A 27034-nucleotide genomic window follows, 5' to 3' on the forward strand; every position below is an offset into this window, starting at 1 on the left:
CCTCACAGAAAAAAAAAAAACCTCTGAAATACATGTGTACGTGTATTTGTGTTACCTGTGTGAAGTACAGGTCAAACTGAAATGAACTGTGAGCCTTACAAAAAACTTATGCCAAACCCTCACCAGCACACAGTCAATTACATTGTATGTGAGAGGTAAGACAAGATGGAGATCACAGAAAAAAAAAAAGAAAAAAAAAAAGTAATCGCATCTTCCTTCAAGTAGCGTCTCCTCAAAGATGCTTCAGGAAATTAAGTGATTTTTTTTTAATATCTGCCTTGTGATCAAATACAGTATCAGGTAGACTGCTGACTTCTGCATTGGCTGCTCCATTGACAAAGAGAAAGGAATGCAAAATTTGTACTCAAGCCCTCCAAGCAGGATGTTAGTATTATTTAATTTTCTTTTAGGAGCGTTTGAAATGCATCCCAGTTCTCCAACAAAGGAAGAATGCCTGATTTTGCAGACATTACAATAATCTGATGAAATATACAGTACAGTCTAAAATTAAAACTTCTGTCATTGCTTTACCATGAACAATCAATATTTCAGCATAAAAATGCTCTGGGAACAGTGCAGGATCCAAACTGCAGGTCAGTTTGACTGCCTGTCAAAAGGATGTAACTAGCAGTGGCACCAAACAGTGCAATGTATTTTTTCCTCCTAGAACAGGGAAGCTAAACCAGCCCAAAACCTGAATTCCCACTATTCTGACTGACAGAGCAGCCCCTAGAAGGTGGCTCAGATTCCTGTTTGTTTGCATAGCGTGCAAGCTAAACACAAAACTGGACGTCAGATAAATCTTGCCACTCAGTGTAGCTTTTTGAATGGGTTGTAACGATTCTGATTATCTGCCTAGAAGAAAACTGACAGCATTTCTGACATTACCTAGCAACATCAACTTTTTTCCGGTAATCAAAATATTCCATTTCAGCACTAGTGGTGTGCAGCAACACAGGAGGTGATTTTCCTGCTTTTCTTTTTTCATCTGTTCCATTTTCTCCATCTGAACTGCAAAGGGAAAAAAAAAAAAAAAAAAAAAAAAAAACATACACATTGTAGGATTCATATTCATGTTAAGAGCCACTGCAACATGTTGACAATACAGCACATATAAAAGAACAAAACTATGACGTATCTTTAGCATTAAGGTCCTGAAAAGACTTCATCTACTGACTTAACAGTATATTATACATCTGAACAGCATTCTGAGCTCCAGTACTGGAATTTCAGCAATGACGAGCGGAAAATTGAAATACTGCCATGGATATTTCAGTGCTCATAAAATTTGTAGCCGTAGCTTCTGTTCCAAAAAGAATGCCTTGTTTAGGAAAAATGCATTCCAAGTCCAGTACTCAGATTCAATGACTAATGGAAATCCATTTGATTGACAAGTTGGGAGAAAAACATGCTGCATGACAGTACCTAGTGCTCAGCAGATTATTTGCGGCTCAAGGTAGAAAGAGGAAGCTGGGTCCTATTTTGCCTCTCATTTACCTCTTCTGTGAGAGTCCACCTGCAGGTTTTTCACAATAAAAGGTCCTCTCAAAGTTTCAAAAGTGCTGGGTTTATTTCACAGAAGCAGCACGGCCACCACAGTGCACTGCCCTTTCACAGCATATGCCACTGCCTCAGAAATATACGCTAAGGAACTAGAGTCAGAGGGCTGAGAGATGTGCCATCAGAGACTTTTCCTGGCTTCTCTTTTCATAATTTTCTAATAAAATGTTAGCTCAGAAAATTTAGAGGAAAAGAAGCTGTCATTAATAGCAGGATCTGAAGAATGACAATACTTTAAAATAAGACATTACAAAAACACACACACTCCTTCTTCAAAGATTAAAGCCTCAGAAAGACTACAGGATGCTCTTTGCATTAACATAAGAAAGGCAAATATGTTGCCTGTTAATTTAATGCCTGGCCTGAATGACCTCATTTATAGAGCCTTTCATTATAAACTTTAATTTCTGCAATTTTACAGCAACACCACAGCCACTGCCATCATCTGACAGTGTCTTTACAGTTTCTTTTCCTACTAAGACAAAAGTTTTGCCGACAAGAGATTCCCAGACTAACAATCTATTTTCTTTTAGGAAGGGTTATCAAAAGCTCCATGGCTTTGTTTACACTCTGGTGAATAAGATCAGAAGATACATCTCACAACATCTAAATTGAGATCTAATGAGTTGGTATCCTACCTCGCAGCTAAACTAGACTATGTCACAGGACAAAAGCCATGGAGTTTTACCTTATTGGTGCTGGGACTTGTTATCAAGGTCTATGTTTACAAACAGCAACTATTCAGCTATCTAGTCTTTCCTCAACCCTTAGCACTCCCCACCACAAGCCCACTTTCACAAGTGAATTGACACTTCCTAATTCACACTTTGTGGATACTCGAAAGGGTTACAGCACTAATAAAGTCAATGGGGAAAAAACTAATTGCTTCCCCACTGCTTCACTTTTGGATTGGCTCTGCCAGATCACAAGGCACCAGCTTCTACTTTCAGCCAACATAAACTAGAATTAAATGGGAAATTCAAGCAGAACACAATCTTTTGCCTGAAAAACCCACGTAAGCAGCTTTACACAGTTTAACATTATAAGTAGAGAGAACTGCCAATCCAAGGTCCACCCCGCAAGCATGGAGAAAGTTGTATTCCAAAAGTCTGCAAAACCCACACATGTCTTGGTCAGAGTTTTGCTATCAGTTATTTTTTTGTTCTCCAAATTCTTGTGCTTCAAGGGAGGCTAGAGAACACCAGACATTAGTGGGATGAGGAACAAGGCGAGGCAAAATTGTCAGATTCTGTCACACCTGCATTTCAAAAGAGCAGCATGCCATGGAAATTCTCAAGTGAGTAAGACTGCACAACACAGCAGTATTTTTAAGATATAGAGGCTTGAGCCTGGACCCTGACTGGTTGTCCACCACTGCCTTGGGCAGCCTGCTCTTCTTACACAGCAATGCTATCGACTGATCAAAGCAGCCTGTCACACCCCCACCTCTGCATTACCTAGAACACAAGATGTAGTGTTCACTTACACCTGCCGGCATGCTTAGATGTTTTGTTGCTCCTAAAGACTTTGTTTACTTGCTGCTCATATTCCCTTTTCCCTCACCCATAAATTAATCCCTACTTCACAGTTAAGCCTATGAGACTGTTCTTCCTGTCTGTCTTTCCTGTTAACCATTACTATTCCAGAACCTCTACTGCCTGAAGTCCTCTCTAGCTACTTTCAGATGGCGGAGTGCTGGGGCATCTCACCACACTAATCTTGCTGACTATTGTATGTGGAAGTGCTGAACTATCTCATGCCAGCCTGGTCACCTCTCCATGGTCATCTTCTGCAGCTGAGAACTGGGAGAACGCACCCAAACACAGCAAGAGTTTCCTGCACAACATCTCAGGCATGAGGAGACTCACCTGTGTAACACATACCACTGACAGTAGCAACTGGTTTTGCTGTGTCTGTCCTTCACCCTTCCTCCCATATGCCCCCTTCACATAATGAAAAACTAGACAAGGATTTGTCCTTACACTTCTGGTATCTATAGCTCACGCAGCTTAGAAGTTCCTAGCAGGTGTCTTTAAAGTATCTGCAGAATCTTAGCCGACCTTCTGGAGAACGAAAGATCACAGGTATGACCCAAAACCAGTACAATGTTGCTCATCAAATTAGAAGCAAATTAAAGCACTCTTTACATTTTCATATGTGAGTCAGGATTCATAAACACTTTGTAAAAAGAGCACAAAAGTCAGCAATCCATGAAAAAAAATTAGATCAAGTGCACTTAAGAAACAAAGTGATGCCCACTACAACTGTAGCAACTGTTGTCTATATGTGAATTGTATTTGCAAATATCAGAACAAAGCACGTAAACTTTGTGACATAAGGACTTTGTTGACATGAAAATACACATTTTGCAAGTTGAACATATACTGTGGATTTCTTACTAACAAGCCTATTAAAAAAACCAGCTAAAAGTAAGAAAGCATAGCTGTCTCTAGTTTCCAAACAAAGAATGGTTGTCATAGGGAGTATTTTCAAAGGCAAGGCTTGTGCTTACTATGGGATGCTATCTTGTATCTAAGCAAGTTAAAATAAACATTACTTGCAAGCACTCTAAACTTTTTGCAAGAAACATTTCTTCTCCTTTTTTTTAAATACACATCAATAACAGAACTAAGTAATTTAAGATTAAATCACAGAAAAGGGAAACTGCTATGAAATACATTAACCACGGCAGTGGACTAAGTTTCTTTCTAATGAAGTCTTCAGAAGTATGTTATTCCTCAATGTATTTTAGAGGTCAGAGGAACTTCATCCCTTCTGATTTGAATGGTTTCTGCGAAACAAAAACTTTCTGACAGAGAGGTGTGTCTTCTGTTTCACATACTGCAGAAAGTTTTCTGAACTTGGAAAGGTTTTCTTCTTTTTGGTGTTAATCTTCTCCAGAACCTGAAAAATTCACACTTTCACGGAAAATTATGCTGTGTCGGGTTAATGGGGATTTTTCAAGAGGAAAAAAGTTACAGCCAGTAATGTAAAATAAAAGCTTTTCCCCTGCTCCCTTTAAAATTATTTTGAATAAGCAGCACTGAACAGAAATAACATGAGAGATGTGCTAACAGGCAACAGTTTGGAAAGTGATTGTTAAGGAATAACAGTTGTCTTTGACAACCCCAATATAATCTTTCCAGACACAAACACTTCTCAGGCATACATAAGAGAGAACAAAAACTCCAGAAGTATACAGTGGTTACAGTCTTTAATTCCCCACAACTACACAAACCTTTATACAAATCTTCCTCAGATCCACCCCAAAGGACACCTATGCTACTTGGTCTGCATGATAACAGGTCTAAAAAGTTCAAAAGACACAATCAGTTGCAACAAACCAGTCCACCGGTCCACAAACTGCAGATCAGTTACGTAGGGGGACAAAGGTATCTTGAATAACCAGAGATGCTAGCTACAACTTCAATTGTTTGCAAAACTGCAGCCAAATCAATATTTCTGTAGGGTTTAACGCAAGTCAGCACTGCTGCAACAGTCTCTCCGTGGATGGAGCATATATACTAGATCATCACGTTACCTTAGAAGCCCTGTTAGCCTGCTTCATCTCTTTTATACAAAAAGGATTAATTTTCAACAGCCGTTAGACTGCTGGATTACTGCAAACAATCAACCAAAAGACTGTGGAGTAATTTCTCCCCTAATATCCGCAATCATGGTTGGTACAACATATGTAGAAGTATCTGTCATAAATACAATGACATTCTGTATCTTTTGGTTCTGTTGGGTAGCTGTTACCAGACCAAAAGAATTTGACTAGGGGATCAAAGTAGTGCCCAAATACTAAGAGATATTGTTATTTAAGTTATTCTTACTCCCAGACATGAGTCTCTTCAGGTAAAGGAATTGGTTATTCTTTCAGAAATAAAAAGCCAAAGGGATAGGCTCAAAACATTTCAGGGTCCCGATTTAAGCCTTTTGCAGGCTAAAAAGTAGAGGAGAGGGAGCAGGATGAAGAGATTTATCTAGGCAGCATCCAGGAGGCATTCTGGCAACATGCTTCACTGACTGCAAGGGATAAGATGAAATGTGCCAATGTTTGAAAGGGCAGCCTGCTAAGCTTGCTGCAGGACAGAGGCCTCCTCCTCAGCACAGACCTTCATTGATCTTCCAAGCCCCAAGAAGCAACGATCTCAACTTCCCTTCTGCTAGGCCTAAAGTCTTAAATCTTCTTTCAGAAAGTATGTCCCATCATTCCACTAAACATCTTTTTTATGTGCCACACCAGTCTGAGCAAACCTTTTTTGGATATATAATCAGAATCCAGAGGCTTTATCTGATCAGCTTGCTTTCATACCTCACACAGTTGAATTACTTCACTGCTGGACTGAAGAAGAGACCTTTACCATTGTAAACTCTCTTGCTGTCCTCTTCATAGCAGATTCCAGTGGTCTCTACTGGATAAACTAACAACAGTGCTCAATTTGAGGATTTAGATGATACCGAGTACAAAACATAGTTCCTTTTCTCTTAGAAAAATATAGTTACCAAGTTGTGTGATGCTTCTGTTTAGTTAAAGTTTTGCTATGCTTTGCTAGCAAGTAAGTTACAATTCGCTTAGATAACAGAAAATCTTAAGTCTCTATGTCCCTGAGCACAATAGATAAGGCTAAAATAAGCTGGTTTTGTGGTTTTATGCAAGCAAGGAGTTGTGTAATTGAATCAAAAAAGCAACTAGGCACATGCAAAGACTTGAGTTCAACCAGCGGACACAGTGAGGAAGACTATCCACGACCACCAGATGACCCTGGAAGACCACCAATGGACATAAATGCGCATGCATCAAGGGCATTTACATACATTAATGAGTCCTAGGAAATAGTATGACTATGTTAGTAATTTCTCAGAAATCTAATGATTTTGTATATTTTGATCACATATAATCTCTGTAAGCAAGCAATCTGGTGTGCACATTAGGAGGCGCGATCCCCTGTGTACCTGGTACTGCAATAAAGAATACCTGATTTCTAAAACTCTAAATCCAGTCTTAGAGGGTTCCTATTTGCTGACTTAGGGTATCAAGACATTGTCCGTTTCTACTAAGTCTAGTCACTCAGAGGCAAAATGCCCTCAGTGGCTTTATAGCCATGCTCCAATGTTACATGGCACAAGGCACTGGTTATGGGAGAAAATCTCCTAAAAAAACATGCCTCAAAAGAATGCTACAATTTAATGTGCTTCTAAGAAGGAGCAGAAAGCTGCTCAACAGCCACTATAATAGGTTGAAAGGATAGCCACAATGTATGCATTTAGTATTTGTATAATTCCATATACTTAGCATACCGCCTGTACTTAAGAACGCAAATTGAAGGAAGTAAAGCAGCTGATTCTGATGTACAGCATTTCTTTTGTATTTTGTAGGACAGATATACTGCCAGAAGAGGTATTTATACTGAATACAGAGAGCAGTGAAGCATTAATGAAGTAGCAGAGATGTGACACCCTGCAAGAGGGAAAGGGTCGGTTTGTTAATATCAATAGGTATGAACCAGACTGAGATTTAACTACCTCAGGTTGTTCAAGGAGCAGGCTCATCCTCTTCTCATAAGATCACAGTTAAACACATCATGAGGGAGTCAAAGTTATACAGCTGCACACTAACCGAATCTCATATGCATATGGATGGGCATAAATGCATACACACCATGTGTTTCTCTATGCATTTCTAGGATGAAATAGGCTGGCAGGCACATGTGGAATCCTGATGTCAGCTAGCACCAAAAGAGGAACCAACTCAACTGTTCAAGACTTTTTTCAGTTGTGAATCTTATTTTATATATCAAGGTAATTAGTTTCAGAAATATTTACTGTGTTGTATTTCACAGTTATCTCTTGGAACACAACTACTTACCCGTGAGTAGTTTCATATGCCTATGATGCTATATCCTTTATTCTGGTACATCCTACTATATCCTTATTCATCCTTTTAGTAAAAGGATTAATGAAATTTTTCAGTTAACACTGACCAAAAACCCCTCCAACACTATGAAGGATAGAGAAAGTCAGTTTTTTTTCCTCAACTGAATAGACATTTCACATAATAACCAGATCAAGTTTCACACTACCTTACCACTTGGACATCAGCAAGATCACTGTGACACTGCAGACGTCATTAGCAAGTATGTAAATTCTCTGCTCTAAATACCATCTATTATTAACTGGCTGTATTCCCTGTCTAATCAAAACCAGACTGCTATCAAGTTCCATAGAAAAAAAAAAACCACAGAAGAATCCCCTGTGCTCTGAAACATAAGACACTATAACAAGATATTTTATTAAGTTAACAGTAGAACAGGAACATAAGCCATTTAGTTCTCTTGTCTTTTGAAGAGTTTCCATTTCAGATATCCACTTCAAAAAGCAAAAGCCCTCTCATATGTATCTTCACTCAACTCCACAAGAATTCCATGATGCAGTTTTCATGGGAGTCTCAGCAGGGTGACCAACAACCATGTATCTGAACATAGGCACAGCCAAATCAGACAAACGACAAAATTTCTCAACAGACACATTTCTGAAATCAAAAATAAATGTGCAGGAAAAGATCTGAGGGGAGACACTCATTCACACCTGCTTTAGACCAGAGCATGTGTTTGTTTCATTCTCCAATTCATTGGCAGCCTTTAGGTGAAAAGGTTTTCCCTTTATCCTAGTTCTAGCCTACCTGCTAACTCAGAACAAGGCAAAAAAACATGACCACAATTCCTACAAAAGCAGAAGCATACAGCCTTAGATCACATTTTTATCTCTAGCTTCCAGGGGCATCAGTAGAAAGGGAAAAGAAAGAAGAATTCCTGACCTATGACTTATTCAAGTTGCAGAAAAAAGGACAAAGCCATTAAGCATCAGGTCTACCAATTGTTCTATACTGAATGCAATATATATATACTGCATCTATACACAATCCATGCTTTCAGTATGACCTCACAGGTCATCTATCAACTAAATCTGCTCCATAACTCAGGTAGAAACAACACAAATCTATCTCTGGAAGCAAGCATCTTCATAAATGAGGCCCAATCATCAGAGCATAAGCATAATGCTTTGGCCTCATTACCTGAAGCTACCTCTCCGGTTTTTGGAGGCAGAACTACAGAGCAACATGCCTCCACAGGATACAAGACTTGGCTGGCAGTTTTCTAGCATTAATTTTGTTTTTAAAAAAAAACTGAGTAGTTATATCAGACTGAATTAGAATTAAAAAAAAAAGAAGAAGAAAAAAAGCAGACACCAGTAATATTAAGAATGCAACAGTTAGAGATGACAGCAGAGGCTTGGGAGCAGCCCTACCAACACCTTTATTCCCTTCTCTGCTGCTTAAGAAACAGCTGAAAAATAAAGCTGCCACAAATCACTTGATCAGAAGCTTCTGGTTTCTGGTACTTCTAGAAATAAAGACTTAACATGCTGTTTAAAATTAATGACTCAATATGCCACACACTAAGTGTCTAAATCAATGTAAGGGGGGGGAAAATAATTTTGGTTCTTCAGACAGGATATAGACAAAGAGAAGGATGGCTGGGGTTTGATCATCCAGCAGTTTCTTTGAGAATTGTCATTGACAACAGATAATCCACAGCCACATATGAGATTCCCCTCTTTAAAAGGGAACATTAATTGATCAGAGAAAATTTAAAGTAGGTATCTGAGGCACGCCTGCGTACAGTGTTTTTTTGTAGGTTCCCTGCAAGAACAGTGCACAACAAGACCTAATGCAAAACACTAACTGAGATGAAAGTGAGCATCTAACTGTGTTCACTTACCCTGTTTCATCACATCTTCCATCAAGGTGTGATGTGGATCAAAGTGAAATCACTGTCGGAGGCTCACTGCTCACCAAAGCTCTGGCAATGCTGAATTTCCCGTAATTATCTTTGCAACCTTGTAAGATTTTTCTTACAGATCTCCTATGTGCTCACAGAAAAGACCAGAACAATGTAGATAATCTAATACAGAAGCTATTATTTCACAGTAGGAAATACTAGCTTCCAACAAAGGGTCTAACCGACACTAATCTCAACAGTGCCTTTGACTGTGACACTGAATATAAGGACTTTAATAAGAATATCTTTTTCTATGACTTCGGAGAGTCAGATGTGACACATGGTGGCCAAATCCATGCTAGAGCCAACCTGACTTTCCCTTTTCTGTGTCTCAAGGACACAGAGTCCAAATAGTCTGTAAGCCTCCTTCTTCAGTATGAGCCTTTCCACTGGCCACACACTGTACTCCTTGGCAACACCCGTTCTCTCCTATGCTGGCCATAGCATAGTTACATGGAAATGTCACAAAACCAAATGAGCAATATATAATTTTGTTATTTACTGGGCTTTTGCACTGTAACATTCCTTCTTGTCCAGAAAAAGGCTGAACCTAAATGGCTCTTCTTGAGCTAGGATAGCATAAATGGTAGCTACAAAATTACCATCAGGTCCTTCGCCTACATGCTCTATCTTTCATAAACAACCTAAACTAATATTCCCAGAGGGCGAAACCACTGAAGCACTGAAAGGAATGGATCATGCCTAAGTATGGGGGTTTTTTTGAGGTATGCCTGGAACTGCTGTTTCACAGTAAGGTAACTAGCAGGCTTCTCCCATCTACCCGCAGAGGAATAAAGCTTCAGTCTGCCTCTACATCTTCTACCCTGCCAAGTTTCTCTGTTGCCTATCTGCAACGTGCACATTATTTCCTGCCACTCTTTCAGGATGCTCATTAACCTCCCTTGCCTATTTTTCAAGGACAGAGGCAGAAGCCAGCCAGTGCCAGGTAGAAGCTTAGTTAACAGAAGTGAATACTTTGGTACAGCACTTAAGCTCAGTTACCAGGGAATTAAGAGCTAACTGTGTTCTCCTTCTATGTATCCCTAGAGCCCTTTGAAAAGGTTCTCCTTTTTATTTATGTGTTCCACCTCCCAGTACTCAATACCATTACTCTAACAATCACCCCAGAGTGAGACAGCACGCTACACCATTTCATAAAGGGGAGACAAGGGCTGGCAGGGAGCAGTTGCCGATGTCCTCCCACAATCTCCCACTGCATTGTCTGGAAGCAAAAATTGATGCCTTAAATATTCATTTATGTCTTTCTGGCAAGAAAACAATCTCGCTGCAATTTTGCTCAGTTTCTTTTCAAGGAAAAGTAGAGAAATGGGGAAAGACAACATGTCCCAAAGTATTCCTACTATCTGCAGAGAAATTACTTGCTCTGTGATGACAATATTTGAAGAGACTCTTGTTGATCAGCCTAGCTGGATCCAGACAGCTACCCATGAATTTTGGTTAAAGTAAGTACTACAGAAGAGGGCTGTAAGGATTGCTAGACCAAACACAAATCCAAAAAGGTTAACGAGAAAGGATATACATAGACTTGGCAACAGCTATGCACAGAGCATGAAGATCTTTAGTCCCAGCTGTGGTATCATTAGATAAGCACATAATTTCTAACCACATAACTGCCACATTTATGGAGATGGTGGTAAGAAGACAATACTTGATACTATGTTTATGCATCACCTGTCAAACACCAGCACTGAATCCCACTGTAGTATTATGTTGCCTAACAAGTATCTCACACAGGCTGCACACAACCAGTAACGGCAGAACATTTTGAGTATTTCACATTAGCCAATGAGGCACTTGGGTGCAAAGAAAAGGCCTATTCAGAGTCACAGTGTGCATTTACACATGGCACAATTATTTTTAAAAAAACTGCTTTTATAACTTGAGCATGTATATACAGAGAACAAAGAACAAAGTAAGAATGACAGGAAAAAAGGAAGAACTAAGAGCAATTAAAAAACATCACCATGAACAAATGGACGTCATCCAGACTGAAAAACTCTTTTCTGTCACAGCTCGAATTTAAATGTTTCATTTTGCAAGGCTAAGTTTGAGTTATAATTATGCAGAGATTGGTTGGTTAATTAATTGTCTTTTAACTTATCAGCTGATAAATAGTTATTAGGAAACATCTGCTATGGCAGCATAACGTCAGACAAACAAGCCGTAAAAATCACATTCTCTCTTTTCCCAGAAATACGTAATTTGCCTGTAAGCATTTTCCACTAGCTTTCACTAGCATATTTTCCCCAGTAACTGTAATGTGGCATTGCTCAAAAGAAAAAAAAACAAAACTAAAATTTTCCATACCTTAGTCTTAAGTCCCAGTCTCCTCATTTCTTTAAGTTACACTCAGTAACGGGACATTACTTTATGCTGTAACTGTAAGGGGACACAATGTGCCACTTAGTGGAATCTTAACCATACAATAACTCAGCACAGATTTAATGGTACTTGGCCAAATCCTGTATGTGGAAACCAGAAAATGCTATATTGACTTCCACAGAAGCAAGTGTGTGTGAAAACCAAAGGATGCTGACAGAATATGAAGTGCTTGCTATTACACCCCTGCCATTTCTCCTCAATGCACCACAGTTTTCAATGGTACATCTGTTTCATCAGCTGCCTCTAAAGTGGAGATGACAGCTTCTAAGGCAGGTCCAGTGCCACCATAAACATAACAAACCCCACTTTCAAGTAAGAAGAATAAATATCCTCTAAATACAATGCAAGAGTTAATTCCTTTGTGATCCGAGGCCTCATCAGGATGTGATGGAATCCAGGAATTTTTGATTTGTTGGGAGGTGCTCCGTGTAATCACAACCTTTTGGCACATCACCATTTTGTGTCCACATAAGAACAGCGCCCATCCTCCACACAGCATTCTCTCTGGGGTTGTACAAATATCTTGCAATATCTTGTACTGAAAATCTTGCAAAGATATAATTATTCCTAAACACACCAGAGAAGCCTATTTTCTAAACCAGTGTGAACAGACTTAATTCTTTCTGCATAAAGTTTCCTGAATCACTGGCAGATAAAAATAATCTTCTCAAATCTAATCGTGAAATAATTAAAAAAAAACAATCCAACAAAAAACCCCCCAAAACTTCTACAGTTTCAATCCTTCAGAAGCACCTATCCAGCAGTAACACCTTTATGGTAGCAGCTATTGAGCTATAAAGTCCATCTCTAAACTGAGCAACATTTTAAGCATACCTCCAGGAAGTACAGATTACAGTACACACATAAACCTCTCTCCCCTGAGCTTTGGAAAACACTAAGAGATTCCCTGAGCTTCTATAACTCTGCTGGGATTTTTTTCAGAGAGAGGTCAGCATGGGCTCTGTTGGTTGCATATTGTTCCCTGGAAGTACATGAAGGGAATGAAATGTCACCACAACCACACACACTTATTTACAAAATTTTCTAAAAAAAAAAAAAAAAAAAATCTTCAGTGATCCAACTTTTGATAGTTCATTTCTAAGTGAATCAAAATCAAATTCTGTTCTTGTTCTTCAGCTGAATAATTGCCCCTGTAGCTTCACGTTAGCCAAACCAAAGTGACTTTGTTTCTGAGGTTAACTCCACAATTCGATGAACAGGATGGTTTCTCAGAAGTTATCAGTTAAATGGGACTGGCAAATAAATTCCAACTTTGTTTCCAGCCAGCAAATGTTTAAACAATTTTCTAGTTTAAGACAAAGCATTTCAACTTTTTTGCCTACCGCAGGCTTTTCACCCTCCTGGTGCCCGGGCTACTATTGCTGAGCACTGCAGCTTGTAGTGTAACAGACAGCCTAGCTTTCCCCAGCACGACACCTACCTTCTACTGAACAGCAAAAATTGACAGCTAAAAAAAAAAAAAAAAAAAAAAGTCATAGTGAGAGAGACTTCTCCATTTATCACACTGGTTAAGACTAACCTTACTTCTACAGCTGCAGCTGATTCAGCACTGAAAGATTAAACACCTGGGGACAAAACTGAGGGTCAGTTAGTTGGCATATGTGCAGAGTCTTGCATACCTGAAGAACTTCATGAAGTTCATTGGCATAATTCTGTGTGAAGGATCAGCACCAAAGGCTTGAAGTCAGAAGGCTATAGAGAAGGTCACGGAATTATGTCTCATTTGTAATGTGAAGTCACTGATGTGACTACACCATACAGGATAAAGGACACTTAGAAGACACTTTGATTCCCAGTACTCTCTAACAAGCAAGTTATTTGTGGCAACAGATTTCCTTGTGATACATACTTTGAGAATACACCTGCTTAGACACCAGAGATACAACAGACCTTCTCAGAGTGTTTTTCTAGAGAACGCACTAGTTGCTTGCTCCTTAGAAGTACGACTTCGGAGTTTGCCGCCGTGCTCGGGGGCCTCCTCCCGAAGGGCGCAGACCTCGGCTGGGCCGAGACGTCGGCGCTTCGTGGCAGCCGGGAGGCCGGGACCCCTCGGCCGCTTCTCCTCCATCAACTTCGAGCCAAAGCCAACCCCCAGAACAGCGAAGCCCTCGCCGGGCCCAACGCCCGCCGCCCCCGCCCGCCCCACAGTGCCCGGCCGCCGCTTCAACGGGGGACTCCCCGCGGCCGCCTCTCCCCCCCGCGGGGCAGCCCGGGCCGCGTTCCCCCACAGGGCGGCGGGGGTCGCCCCTCCCGGGCTCGGGCAGTACTCACAGCCGCAGGGCGCCCCGGTTTTCCCGCCTGCCGGCGGCCCGCGCAGCCTTCGGCTCCTCCGCATCGCACCGCTGCTCGGTCATGAGCACCATGGGCACCGCTCAGCACCACACAGCCCCCCGCCACCGCCGCCGAACGGCACTCAACCGGCGGGCCGGGCTGTACCGTGCTGCACCGCCCACGCCGCTCCGCCCCGGGGCGGGCCCCCCCGCCGCTGTGCTGGGCCGGTTGGAGCCGGAACGGGGGCCCGCGGCGGGAAGCTGCTAAGAACCGGTTCCGTCCGGGGGCGGGCTGGCTGCTGCCCCAGGCGGCGGAGGGGAGAGGAGAGGAGAAGAGGGGGGGGTCCCGGCTGCAGCCGCGAAGTGAGGGGATGGCGGTGGCGGGAGCCCGACGCTGCCGATCCGTTACGCGCCTTAAATTATTCAGTCAGAACATTGTGGTGTGAGGCGCTGCCTCCCGCTGGCTCGAACAAAAGGCGTCCTTAATGTTTTATATGGTGGGGGGGAGCCAGGAGATGCGGTTTCACACGCACAGACACACGCACACGGGGCCTGAGGAGGGAAGGTAGCGGGGGCCGCGGCCCTGAGGTGGAGGCAGCCGGGCCCGACAGCCTGTGGCCCACAGGGCGGCTTGGCCCGGCCCGGGGCAGAGTTTGGAAGGCCGGCGGTAACCTGCAGGAAAGGGCTTTCCACAGGTTTCCCTCATCACGTTTCCATAGCGTGTCCCTGAGGCAAGCGGTAGCCCAAATGCTGGCGCTGGCCTCCAGTCAGCTGTACTAACACAAACTCCCATGGTGATCAGCTGGTACCTCCATCTCTGACTGCCCGCCGAGGTTTTGGCTTTGTTTGGTTGCCCTTCTCTTCAGCGGCATGCCAGACTGGTTCATCTGCTCAGGAAATGCCCTGATGTTGCACGAAAAGAGGAGCAAGCATAGCCTTCCCCCGGCTTGGGCCAGTGGGGCTGTCGGGGAAGTCTCCGGTCCTCAGGAAGGTTAAATGGCAGCATTTCACAGAATCATAGAGTCATCTGGGTTGGAAGGGACCTTTAAGATCATCTAGTCAACCATCAACTGGACCCTAGCAAAACCAGCACTAAGCCATGTCCCTAAGCACCACGTCTACCTGTCTTCTAAATAGCTCCAGGGATGGCAATTCCACCATCTCCCTGGGGAGCTGAGACATGTTGTGCAGCAGGCACAAGCTGTCCATGTGCGTATGAAAAATGCTTTCATTACCTGGTCAGTAGCCAAGTCGGTGTTCGGTTTGGTCAGTTCATACTTTGACAAAGCAAAGATGGATGGAGTCTGTGGTCTGTGGAAGGCCAGCCTTGCGATGAGAGTTCAAAGTAATAGCTTGAGAAAAAGGTCTCTTTTCATAATTTAATGTGTTAGAATATACAAATAGAATTAAAATTGGAACATATTACATTTTCTTCCTTGCTGCTGTGCTGTCCACAGGATGTAAGGGGAAATTATGTACAGGAGAGTGGTCTCTGCTAGTGGACATCAGCGTAGGAGATGGATACCAATGTACACTTCAGATTAAAAGATGCGTGGAGCAATTCAGCCAACCTTCCAGTGACATTGTTAGGATTGCTTGATGCTCACCCAGTATTTTGAAGTATTTCGAATACCTAAGTATTAGGTATTGTTGCAATATATTCAGGAAACCAGTGAAAGGAAAGAGGTGTTAATGGCGAAAAGGCTCAAGACTGCCATAGCTGCCTGGGCACACACATCCTGCAGAAAATGTGAGATTGCTGTAGGGCAATGCTAGATTGCTGTATGCTTAGCTAGACAAGGTGGGGTTAATTAGCTCCAGTCCAAGAAAATTTAAAAACCGTCTGCCAAGCTGCATGAAAAGCAAGACATTTAAAATGGCTGTATTTCTGGGAGACACCATTAACTAATGTTTATGTATTATTTAACATGAAAAACAGGGCATATGTGGAAAATAAATGAGATGTAATTTACATGAAAGATTATTCAGACCTGTTAGGTCCTGCACCTGTGAAACTTTGATTGCTGCCTTATAATCCTCTGTGGAGCCCCTGAGCAGGTTTGGCACTGCATTGAAGAGTCTCTCCCACTCCCAATGCCAGATGTAATTTGTGGCTATATAGCGGCATCCCATGTATCCAAGATAACCAAATAGGCTCCATTTCAGCTGTCTGGGCTGTGAGCAGAGCTGGAACTAAAATAGTCAGGGAAGGCAGGGTTGGCATCCTGTGTCTGTTTGGACCCAGGATCCTTTGCTGGGGTGCAGCAACCGGTGTGAGGTTTTGGGTTTCGTGGGAATTGTTCTCATAGCAGTGTGCACTGCTAAGGCATGTGCAATATGTCTGGAATCACTAGGGAAAGTTACTGCTTACCCTCTGTCTCATTTTTAGAGGCCTTTCAAGGCCACTAGAAAGGTATCGGTTGGTATTTTAGTCCTAATTTTGAGGCTGAAGGCAGACTTGTGGTTGAATAACTGTTGTATAGCTCTACACACACCAGCAGAACAATGCTGGTTTACAGTAGGCGAGAATCTGACTTTTAAATACTTGAACAAATAACACCAGTTATTTTGAGCACTTTTGAGTGCTTAGATTTTCAATCTCTGGTAGATTTAGCTATAGGAGATAAATGTTACTGCTGTTTTGCTCACTCATCTTTAGAGGTTCCTGCCTCTACCACAGTGGTGCAAGAACTGGAAAGGAGCTGCTTGGTCCCTGGAGCTCATTCTGTGTTTTAGTTTCATCTGGCTCCGTTCTCAAGGTATGCAAAGCCCTCTGTTTTAATTAGTCCAGGTATTTACTGTTGAATAAACCTACATTCAAATAAATTGATGCCTGCAGCTTAGACACTAAAAATGAATCCTTACTAAATGCTTTGTTCCATATCATATCTTAACTCTTGTCAGAAACTTGGTTCTGGCAAATTTTCAGTTATGTGCCTCCTTAATATGTTTTGTTATTTTCTGTCAATGACAGCTGAAGTAATAAGCAATGACTATAGCTTGTGGTTTTTTGGAGAATTTGAAAAAGAAAGTCTGTGGCCAAGCTTTGTCAAACTGTGAGGTGCAGCAACTCCAGATTGAGAGGACACACTCCTTGATGAAAGTCCTGAATGCTAAGATAAGTGCTTTATGTTAAACAATTAAACGTGCAGCTGCTCATGTAGCTGGAATATATTTGAAATTCTTCTACTTTTATTTTGATATGCTGTGGCAAGTCTTGTGTGAAAAAAGCACAAAGGACCTTTTACTGTACAGTTATAATTGCTTATGTATACAGATACAGTAAAGCAAGTATGTGAAGACCAAACTGTCACCAACAGAGACCCATTGTTGTGTAAAAATCTGGATTGTGTTTTTCTGTATTTGTTGAAGGGCAGACTGGGGAGAGAAATTGTCTATGAAATTACTGATTACTTTTTAATGCATGCAGTACCAGTGATGCCATGTAGGTAAAAAATGACATGTTCCTGCTCTGAAGAGGTAGTCTCAGAGTGAGTTGCGGGTTTTCTGTAACCATGACCTTCAACATTATATGTAGCACAGCAAAGGATTTAAAACTAGAGATTAAAAATGCAAAAAACTTTCATTGTAAAAAAAAGACTTAAGGTATGGATATGAAATCACAGAAAGGCAGAATGGTGAGAGACTCACTGAGTCATGAAGTTCATTCCCTATCCCAAGGCAAGGCCTGCTATTCCTGTGTAATTCCTGACAAGACAGTTGTCTAAGTTGTTCTTAAAAGTCAGCAGTGTATCTGGGTAATCAATTCCAGTGTTTCACAGAATCATGGAATTGTCAGAGTTGGAAGGGACCTCTAGAGATCATCTAGTCCAACTCCCCTGCCAAAGCAGGATTACCCAGAGCACATCACTCAGCCTGCATCCAGGTGGGTCTTGAAAATCTCCAGAGAAGGGGACTCCATGACATCCCTGGGCAGCCTGTTCCAGGGCTCTGTCACCCTCACTGTAAAGAAGTTTTTCCTTGTATTTCAATGGAACTTCCTATGTTCCAGCTTGTGCCTGTTGCCCCTTGTCCTAGCACTGGAAACCACTGAAAAGAGTCCGGCTCCATCATCCTTTGACCCACCCTTTAGGTACTTGTAAACATAGATAAGGTCTCCCCTCAGCCTTCTCTTCTCCAGGCTAAAGAGCCCCAGCTCTTTGAGCCTTGCCTTATAAGGGAGGTGCTCCAATCCCTTAATCATCTTTGTTGCCCTTCGCTGGACTCTTTCCAGTAGTTCCCTGTCCCTCTTGAACTGGGGAGCCCAGAACTGGATGCAGGATTCCAGTTGTGGCCTCACCAGTGTGGAGTAGAGGGGGAGAATGACCTCCCTTGACCTGCTGGCCACACTCTTCCCTGTGCAGCCCAGGATTCCATTGGCCTCTTGGTGACAAGGGCACATTGCTGGCTCATGGAAAGTTTGCTGTCCACCAGGACTCCCAGATCCTTCTCAGTAGTGCTTTCCCAGATAGTTTGCTAACTATCCAGGGGAAGTCCCCCTTAGTCTCTAAAATGATCCTATGATCCTGAATCCTTCTTGCTGAAATTTAAAGCCATTGCTTCTTAGTTTACGCAATATGAACAACAGTGAAATACTGTCTCCAATTTTCTTCTTCTCTTTAGCGTCAGACAAAAGGTTTAAATTGTGTTTTCGGGATTTCTTTTTTTCCTATTAACTCTAATAGGTTAAGATCTTTTCTGAAGGGCACTGCCCCAAGCTGGACAACAGAAGCCTTGTGAAGGCTGAGTAGAAGCAGAGAGGCAACATAACAAAATTAGTTTATCTGTCCTATACACACTGACATTGTTTATATTTCATAGTAAGTGTTTATGTGTTTCACAGCAGTGTGAGACTGACTCAGGTTTAATTGTTGAACCACTGTGATCTGGTGAAGCTTTTATAAAGGACAATTGAGATGTTGTTCTCTAGTATATTAGCAGCTGATTGTGAGGTTTGACTACAAATATGTAACCTTCTACATACCTGGCTTGAATTTCACTCTTAGTTTTTTTCAGACTGTTTCTTCAGTTTAATTATGAATCCTGTCTTGAATGACACGAGGAAAGGAAGGGTAAAGGAGCCCAATGAAAAACACTGGAAAGGTCATTATAAAAAGCAGTAGGACTGCTACCTGTGCGTAGAAATTCTTGGATAGGATATTGCTGTTGAATGATAAAAAAGAATGATAAAAAGCTTCAATTTCTAGAATATATGCAAATCAGCCACAAGCCAGAGTTATATTGTTTACTGCCTGGGAGGTGCAGATTAGAAAAGACAAAAAAGACTTCACTAAAAGAGTGCTGTGGCATTGGAAAAAGTTTCCCAGAGGGACTGTAGGCTCTGTCTTTGGAGGTTACAAGACCGAGCTAGACAAAGCTATGCCTCATCTGATCTGGTGTTGGGCATACTCCTGCCTTGAGCAGGAATGTTCAGAAACATCTACAAGTGACTTGGCGTACTCGAAGTATGCTCAAACTGAATGGAGTAAACCAAGGTCCTAGACAGTCTGTAGAAGATAACTAGGGCCAGAACACAGTGCATGATGCAATAAGGCGTGAGGAGCAGTTTTGGCCAGTTGATCCCTCTTCCTTGCCTGGATTAAGAGTTCAATAATTTACTTGTTTTTAAATGTGTGAGATTACTTTATAGAGAACCTGTATCAGGTGATTGGTTTCTTCTGAGCAGTTTGCCAGAAGTTGTATCCGCCTATCCGTTACTGGTTTTTGTTTAAAAGAGCCTGGATTACTTTATTTGTTGAATTCATCTTTGTACAAGGAAGTGCAGTAGGCTGGTCTGAAGGCTAGTTAGAGCATTTCTCACCGCAAATGGTGAGGCATGTTGAGGCTGTTCGTTGTGGCTGAATGCTGAAGCAATTGGATGAAGTAGAAGACTACTGTAGCACCCAGCAGGAAAAGGGAGAGAAATTCTCACACAAAACTACTGGGGCATTAGTAATGTGGTGTCAGCCTCCCTTATAGTGAATGTGTAACACATTGTACGTGTGCTCTATCAGCACATTTACTTTCACTTTGATAGCAACGACCTTCACCCAGCTTCCTGGGTAGAGCCACAGAAGACACGCTGCATACTGTGCATTTTACTGATGTGTCTTACGGTATGTCATGCTGATGAAAAGAACAGTATGGGAAGGAGGGTTAATGGCAAAACACAGAGGAACAGGTGAAGTAACGGAACAGTCATGTCTCCAAATTGTTCATGGTAACTTTCTTATATTCTGAAAAAAGCAACCCTGTCATATGTAATAGTTCAGTTCTGCCACCTATGAGATGGCACTCAGCCAATTGGCACTTTGCTGAAAAACACAGGTCAGTGTCTCCTCTTGGTTCATGAGCTGAAAAAAAGTGGTCACAGCATATTACCTAAGCAATATTTTGCCCTGGATCCCTCATGGATGGCATTGTTAGAATGCTGTGATGCCTAGATCTTGTAATTTATAATGAAAATACCGAATCCCACAGCAGTGAAATCCATTTTTCTGCATTTATAACCGTCATTTAATGCATTGGCCAGCTAAGCAGGAAAAGATAAATACAAATATTGCTTCTTCTATCTTGGCAGATCAGCTTAGCTTGATTTGTCATACTCTGCTTATAAATGTCCAAAGGAAATCCTGGTTGACATCTCTATACAGATTACATAGACAAAAATTTCAATCCAGAGGCACCAGTATGTTTAAGACATCAAACAGATTGTGTGTGTCTAATGAATAATGTGCATGCATACATGGAGTTTTTGAATCTCTGTATCATAAAGGAATACACATGGATACCTCTTTGAACCAGATATGCATGCACACATGCAAACATTCATGGTATGTGTAAATACGGTGATCATTTTGTTGAGAGAAACCTTTAGTTATCTGGCAGTCTGAAGGACAGCAGTACAATATGTTAAGTATGTAAGAAAGTGAAAGTTAGCACAGCTTATTTGAGGGTAAATGGAATCTTCCACAAGAAAAAGTAGTGCCCAGACTTTCCAGGAGCTTAAGAGAGGATTGTTCTTACTGTTGAGGGGAGGAAGGTTAAAGTGAGGGGCACAAATAGCTTGAAAGAGTGAATCATGCTATCAGTTCTCTCACATCAGATGGGGTTGTGAATAATCAGCTACTCTAGTGAGCTGGATAGACTTACTGGTTTGTCTCATTTAGAACTAGGAGCTATATTACTCAGGGGGAAAAAAAAAAAGTAGATACGTCTTGTATAGCAAGGCCACATTGAGTGAATGCCAAATCCCAAATGTAAGCCATTGAGCACTGAAGTGGTTGCCAGTGTTTCAGATTCTCATGACTGAGCTATAAAGACGACACACCTTTTAGAAGATGGTAGGTATGTGCTTATCTCTATAATGTGACTGCTTGGATTAGTCTGAACTAAGCCTCAGCCTTGCAGCAGTGTGCTGGGGGTTTCTGAGGAGTATAATTTCAATGCAGAAGGAAATTTCCTTTAAAAAAGTTCATATTCCCACCCAGAAATCTTCACAAAGAAACCTGAACGTACGGATCCTTTCTTATGTCCAAACAAAAACCCAACTGCAACAAAACAGTCTTTACAGTTTCCTACAAGTTGTTCCACAGTTTTTCTGTTATTCTGTTGTATGCAAAATACAGGTAAGTATTAATGCCAGATCACAGAGGGAAAACACAAGTATTATATGTTACTGATATATGCATTGCAATTCATCAAATGAGCTGTCAAACCAGGATTAGAGTCAAGGACCTGTTTGACTCCCATTTCCATGACTTTGCATTTAGAAAACATACCTCTCCATGCTGTCTATTATTATTATTATTTTTGTAATTTTTACCTAGTATCAATATTTCTGGCAAATGCTGACTCTTTTCTTTTCTTTTTTTTTTTTTTTTTTTTTAAATATTTCTGCAAATTCTACCTTCTGGGCAGCTGTATTTTGTTATCCTCGTTTGAGCCCCTTTCAAAGCTCTATTGGGCATTTGAGCTATACAACACATGCCAAAAGAAAACAGTAATTTTGCAACCCTTAGAGAAAAATCTTGGTTTGGAGTTCCTTATCTTAAACCCAAATAAATTTTTTATGTTTAGTAAGAGACAAAGAAATGCCCACTCAGCCTAATCATGTATTTTTTTTTTTTTTTTTTTTTTTTTTTTTTTTAAAGCATTTGATATACAAACTGCATTTGATTATTGCTAGGGTTCATATTAACATACATAGCAGTATGACATTCACAGAGATCGTGGTCAGCAGTCGTGATCTAGATTGCTTAAAAATCTCATTCTCTCGTGTCCAATATTTTTTTTTCAGGATCATTCTGAAGATTGGTAAAAACTACAAGGCTTGAGGTTTTTCTAAAGTTTAGGAGACCTGGATGCAGGGTATTGACTAACGTTATAGTGATGGGCTCCACAGGGGACATTACGAGCCCTATTGGTTTTGCCAATATTTTGATCTAGACTACTGGAAAATGTTTTGTTCTAATGTCAGAACAACTCTATGTATTCATGGTGATAAAATGCTGCATACACATGTGGCCAATACTTTTATCAATACAAATCTCTGATCTATTATGCATGGCAGACACTTCAGGTATAGCTCCAGAGACTTAATTTTCTTCTGAAATCAGTTCCGCTCTGTGTCAGGAATAACATGCTGCCATGGTGATAAACTGTGAGCTCCTCTGTCTGAAATGTTAATAAGCCCCTGGATTCTGGCAAATTTGTACTCATCTACATGGTGCCAATTACAGTGACGAGAAAGTAGAGGTATATAAAAACTTAGACATATAGACAGTTTTTGTCCTCAGGCATGAATAATTAGGATGAATAAGAGTGATCATTAATATAGTAAATTTTCTCTCTGGATGCATCTTCCTATATAGGAAATACACTCTAAGTAAATAGGACTGTATTAAAAATAGTACCTATAAATGCAGAGCCTGCATTTCTTTTCCCAACAGCATTTCCCAGATTTTTCATGTGGCTCAATTTGGGCAAGTGTATCATGACTGCAACAAACACATGAAAAGCAAGTTTGGTGAGAGCTCAGCCCAGCAACTAGCTCATTCTGTGCAATCATGCATTCCACTTATTAGATTGTCTAGTATTTGCAGCCTGCAGTTCCATCTTTGTTATTTATGGGGGTATAGATTCACAGCAGGGCTTTATGATCTTATTATCCTTCTTACTGAAACAGCAATTGAGTAAACTGGATTTCTAGGAGGCCTGCCCCTGCCACTCTCTGCTTGGCGGGGAGGTTGATTATTGCAAAATCTGAGGCAAAGGACTCTGTTCTTTGTAAGGGCTTATCACATTGCTATCAGAGCATATATGGTAGCTTTTTGTGTACTGGTTATCTAGTGGTAAATAAAAAAGTAAGTAAATCTGTCTGCCCGGTGTTCTGGGCTGGTCAGAAAAAAGAGGGCAAACTTTCTACTGCCCAAATTAGCAGTGGTTAAACATCACCTACTTGTGTTGAACCCTCCAGACGCCACTGTGTATGTACTCATGTCCCATGCCTAATCAGAAAATGAGATCAACAGAGGCATACAAACACACCTGTGGATATTGTTTTAAAAGACAGGCTCTAAGTGATTAGTTAAGGTAGGGATTAGATTAGGTAAGAGCCTTTGGGAGCTCTAATTAAAACTTAAAATTTCTGATTCCTTATTCTCTGCTCAAACTGTAAGACATTATCCCTCTGACATTTGAGTTGGAAGAAAGGACATTATACAGATATAATATTAAACCACCTTAATAACATTTCAAAAAATGAGGCCAGCAGACTTACTTATCCTTGTAACCCACTTAGTAATATGAACTGTCACCCCATATAAAGAATTTGTGCAGTAGATGGGGAAGGATATGTGGTAAGTGCCAGTAACCCTCTGACGCTACCTTCCTTCATTTATCTATGCTGTCCAAAATGTGCATGATTTATCCAGAACTCTTCACTGGAATGAATTGCACCCCAATGTGAGTCTGCAATCCACAAGTCCACCCTTCCAAGGCAAAAAAACAGATTTCCCCTTAAAATTCTTTGCAATTGTTCTGTCAGCAAGCCCTTTAGGCAGTACTGATTCATGCAAGCATTCAACTTCCCTGAATACTTCTTATGGTTATGATAACATTTCTCTTGAAACATACATTAACAAGCATTGTAAAGTTTCATACAGGCCAAAACACACATGAAAATATTTTGTTAAATTCTCTGTTCTAACAAAGCTTACATTTGTTTTGTACAGAGATTCACTCAAATATCATAGATAGTACTGGATGACCTCAAAAAGGTAGTTTTAAAATGAGTTTGTTAGTGTACAGCACTGTACATCTTTAAAGCCCTACTAGAGTATAATAGATATGGAAAGAGAGAACAGCAGTCTTCTGTCCTCCCTTGCAAATTTCTTAACAGTAGCACTCCCCAGTGCAATCAGTAATATGAGTGAAATTACCATCTCTACATGCACTGCCTTCTTGTACTAAGCTTCCTCGTCAGGGTGTTTTCACTGGTGCATTTGTCCCAGTGCCCTCCCGTGCTGCTGCCCTGTCCATCCGTCCATCCCCCCCGTCCCTCCTCCCCAGCACCAAGTACATACAGAACCCTCAAACACGTCAGGATTTACCTTATGAATACTGATCCAGAACTCTCCGTAGGACTGACTGGGGTGTCGTTACTTGACTTTCGGAAGCTGCTCTGCTTTTCAGAATAAAAAACGGAGTCCTCCGAGGAATTCCCTTTTCTTATCATTTTACTGTACGTAGCTGCAGAGTTAGGTGAAGTTCAGTTCTGGAGCGACCCTTCAATGCGCAGCCTTTCACTGCTGTGGGAAGTGCAGTCTTGGTGTGGCTCCAGCTCAGGCTAGTTTTTAAAATCAGTTAATGAGTAACGTATTGATGTGACATCATAAGGTGGTTTTCCTTTTTATCTGCAGCTCTTTATGGATTTACTTGGAAACAAAACTAATCAAATCTAAGTGCACTGTGTCTTTGGACTGTTATTATTAGTATCAATAAGTTGTTTTGATGAATTATGAAAAAGAAAGAATGTAAAACAACAACTGTAATTTAGATGATGTTTCATTGACAGGTTTGTACCAAAACCAGTAACATGGCCTGTCAGAAATTCTACTTTGTGAATTATCTACCTGTCTCTAATTACCTAAGTTTGAGTAATATAATTGTATATCTTTCAGAAGTAACTATATCCACGCATTCTAACATGTCAAAATGACTACATTGTACTTCTCCAGTGACACTTTGGTGCACATGTGTACATGCCTGTAGCTGCTATAAAGTCAAGTCATTGTAGTTCAGCTTAAGTATGGATAATATTTTAATTCTCAGTGCACCAAACTACAACTGAACACAGCCAGGTTGCCTGACCATTTTTTTTTCCATAGGAATTGGCAAACATTAACTACAAACTTAAAACAGTTTTCTGTTTGTTGAAGATGCCTATAATGATTAGGCTAGTCAAGGAAGTGCCAAGTGATGTTCTTTTAGATTGCAAGTCCTTTCATAATACCAAATTAGCACCCCAAGGCATCTAGAAATTCTGTTAAACTTCATTTAGGGCCTGCATGGTAATAAAAATTTATCCATGAGACTGAACAAATGTGGAGTGTAGCATTTTCTTTCTGTTCTCAGCATCTATAAACAGATTGCGAAGCAATACAAATAGCACAATTTGCTTAATAGCAAACTGTCATGAAATCGATAAATGTCAGAAACAACAGGAGAAACTGTAACTATTACAATACAGGATTAACATAATAGCTAAGAAGCAAAGCTAGAGACGAAACAGCAATTTCCTTTGAAGTGAAAATTCCTAATAAATTGGAGAAGTCTTGAAAGAAAAAAAGGCAGAAAAGAAATGAAACACATACTTTTCATCATCTTAGGTATTTCCTGTAAAATGGAACAAATTGAACACCTTTATTTAGGAGCAGTATTTAAGCTGCTTGGAAATAGAGTTGGACTTTTTGGGCTTTTTTTCCCCCAAGCTAAATGTTCTGAATTAATGCCTCCTTCAGAAGCTATGCTATGCATTTTTGGTTTCCTAGGCCTTTTTGTCACTCTGATTCTGCTTCAGCTTGCGTGATCATAGACTACAAACACTAGCTATGCAAAGTCTCTGTACTTTATTCCTTTATTCCTCCTCCATAAAACAAGCGATATAACCTTCAACAGTAAACAGAAGCTATTTTCCTCCTCTAGTCACAAGGAGAATTGGCTTTGGCTCTGTTCTGTTGTTCACATCTATCCACCTATGATAGGAAGTCTTTATTCTTTTCAAAGGAACAAACATCCTTAAAACTGATTAGAAATGTTAAGTGGCATAGTGAGCTTGTAAATCATTAATATGAAATACTTATCTTTAAAAACAATCTATTTATATAGCAAAATGTAATGAAACCCCTTCATTAAAAATTAGCGTAGCAACTGTGTTCCTTCTGTAAAAGAGCAAGTAGAGAGGGAGGGCAATTGGATTTTTCCTGGAGTGGGTAACTGGAGGAACATTTTTAGCACGGAGCAACCATGATGCTATTTCCCTCCCTTGAGTATCGGCATCTTTGCTGTTGTCCACAAAAGAGCTACGTTCTTTTACAGAGCCCTGTGGCCCCCTCTAAACTGCTGTATTCCATTTTATGATGCCAGAGGGTAAGTCTATGCTTTTCAGCCTGCAATTATGTGACCACATCATATATGCCTGTAACTGAAGGGCTTCTAGGTTTTCCCATGCTACTGCTGTCCTAACCAGGCCAGGTACGTAGCTGTTGGGCAAAATGCTGCTGTGGCTACACAGCTGGTATTACCGAGGTAGTTTAGGAACAGCTCAGGCCTGACTGCATAGAATCATAGAAGCATTTAGGTTGCAAAAAAGACCTTTAAGATCATTTAGTCCAGCTGTAAACCTGAAGCTGCTAAGGCCACCACATGAACTTT

At 40.9% G+C, this 27034-nt stretch overlaps 1 protein-coding gene across 3 annotated transcripts in view; it reads right to left on the reverse strand.

Annotated features, from left to right (window-relative positions):
• Positions 1-24906, reverse strand: part of GRAMD3 (GRAM domain containing 3) — a 44158-nt gene extending 19252 nt beyond the window's left edge. Inside the window, exons 1-2 of one of the 3 annotated variants that reach the window (XM_014942592.1) lie at positions 24712-24906; positions 889-1011 (exon numbers count right to left, since the gene is read on the reverse strand). In XM_014942592.1, coding sequence (XP_014798078.1) covers positions 889-1011; positions 24712-24836 — 248 coding nt within the window. In that variant the 5' untranslated portion in view covers positions 24837-24906. Of the gene's footprint in view, positions 1-888; positions 1012-13347; positions 13377-14099; positions 14246-24711 lie in introns of those variants that run through there. The other 2 variants (XM_014942601.1, XM_014942607.1) reach the window with 2 other exon arrangements.
• Between the last annotated feature and the right edge of the window lie 2128 nt (positions 24907-27034).

The sequence above is a fragment of the Calidris pugnax genome, unplaced genomic scaffold, assembly GCF_001431845.1.
Source record: "Calidris pugnax isolate Ruff unplaced genomic scaffold, ASM143184v1 scaffold59, whole genome shotgun sequence".
Classification (NCBI taxonomy): domain Eukaryota; kingdom Metazoa; phylum Chordata; class Aves; order Charadriiformes; family Scolopacidae; genus Calidris; species Calidris pugnax.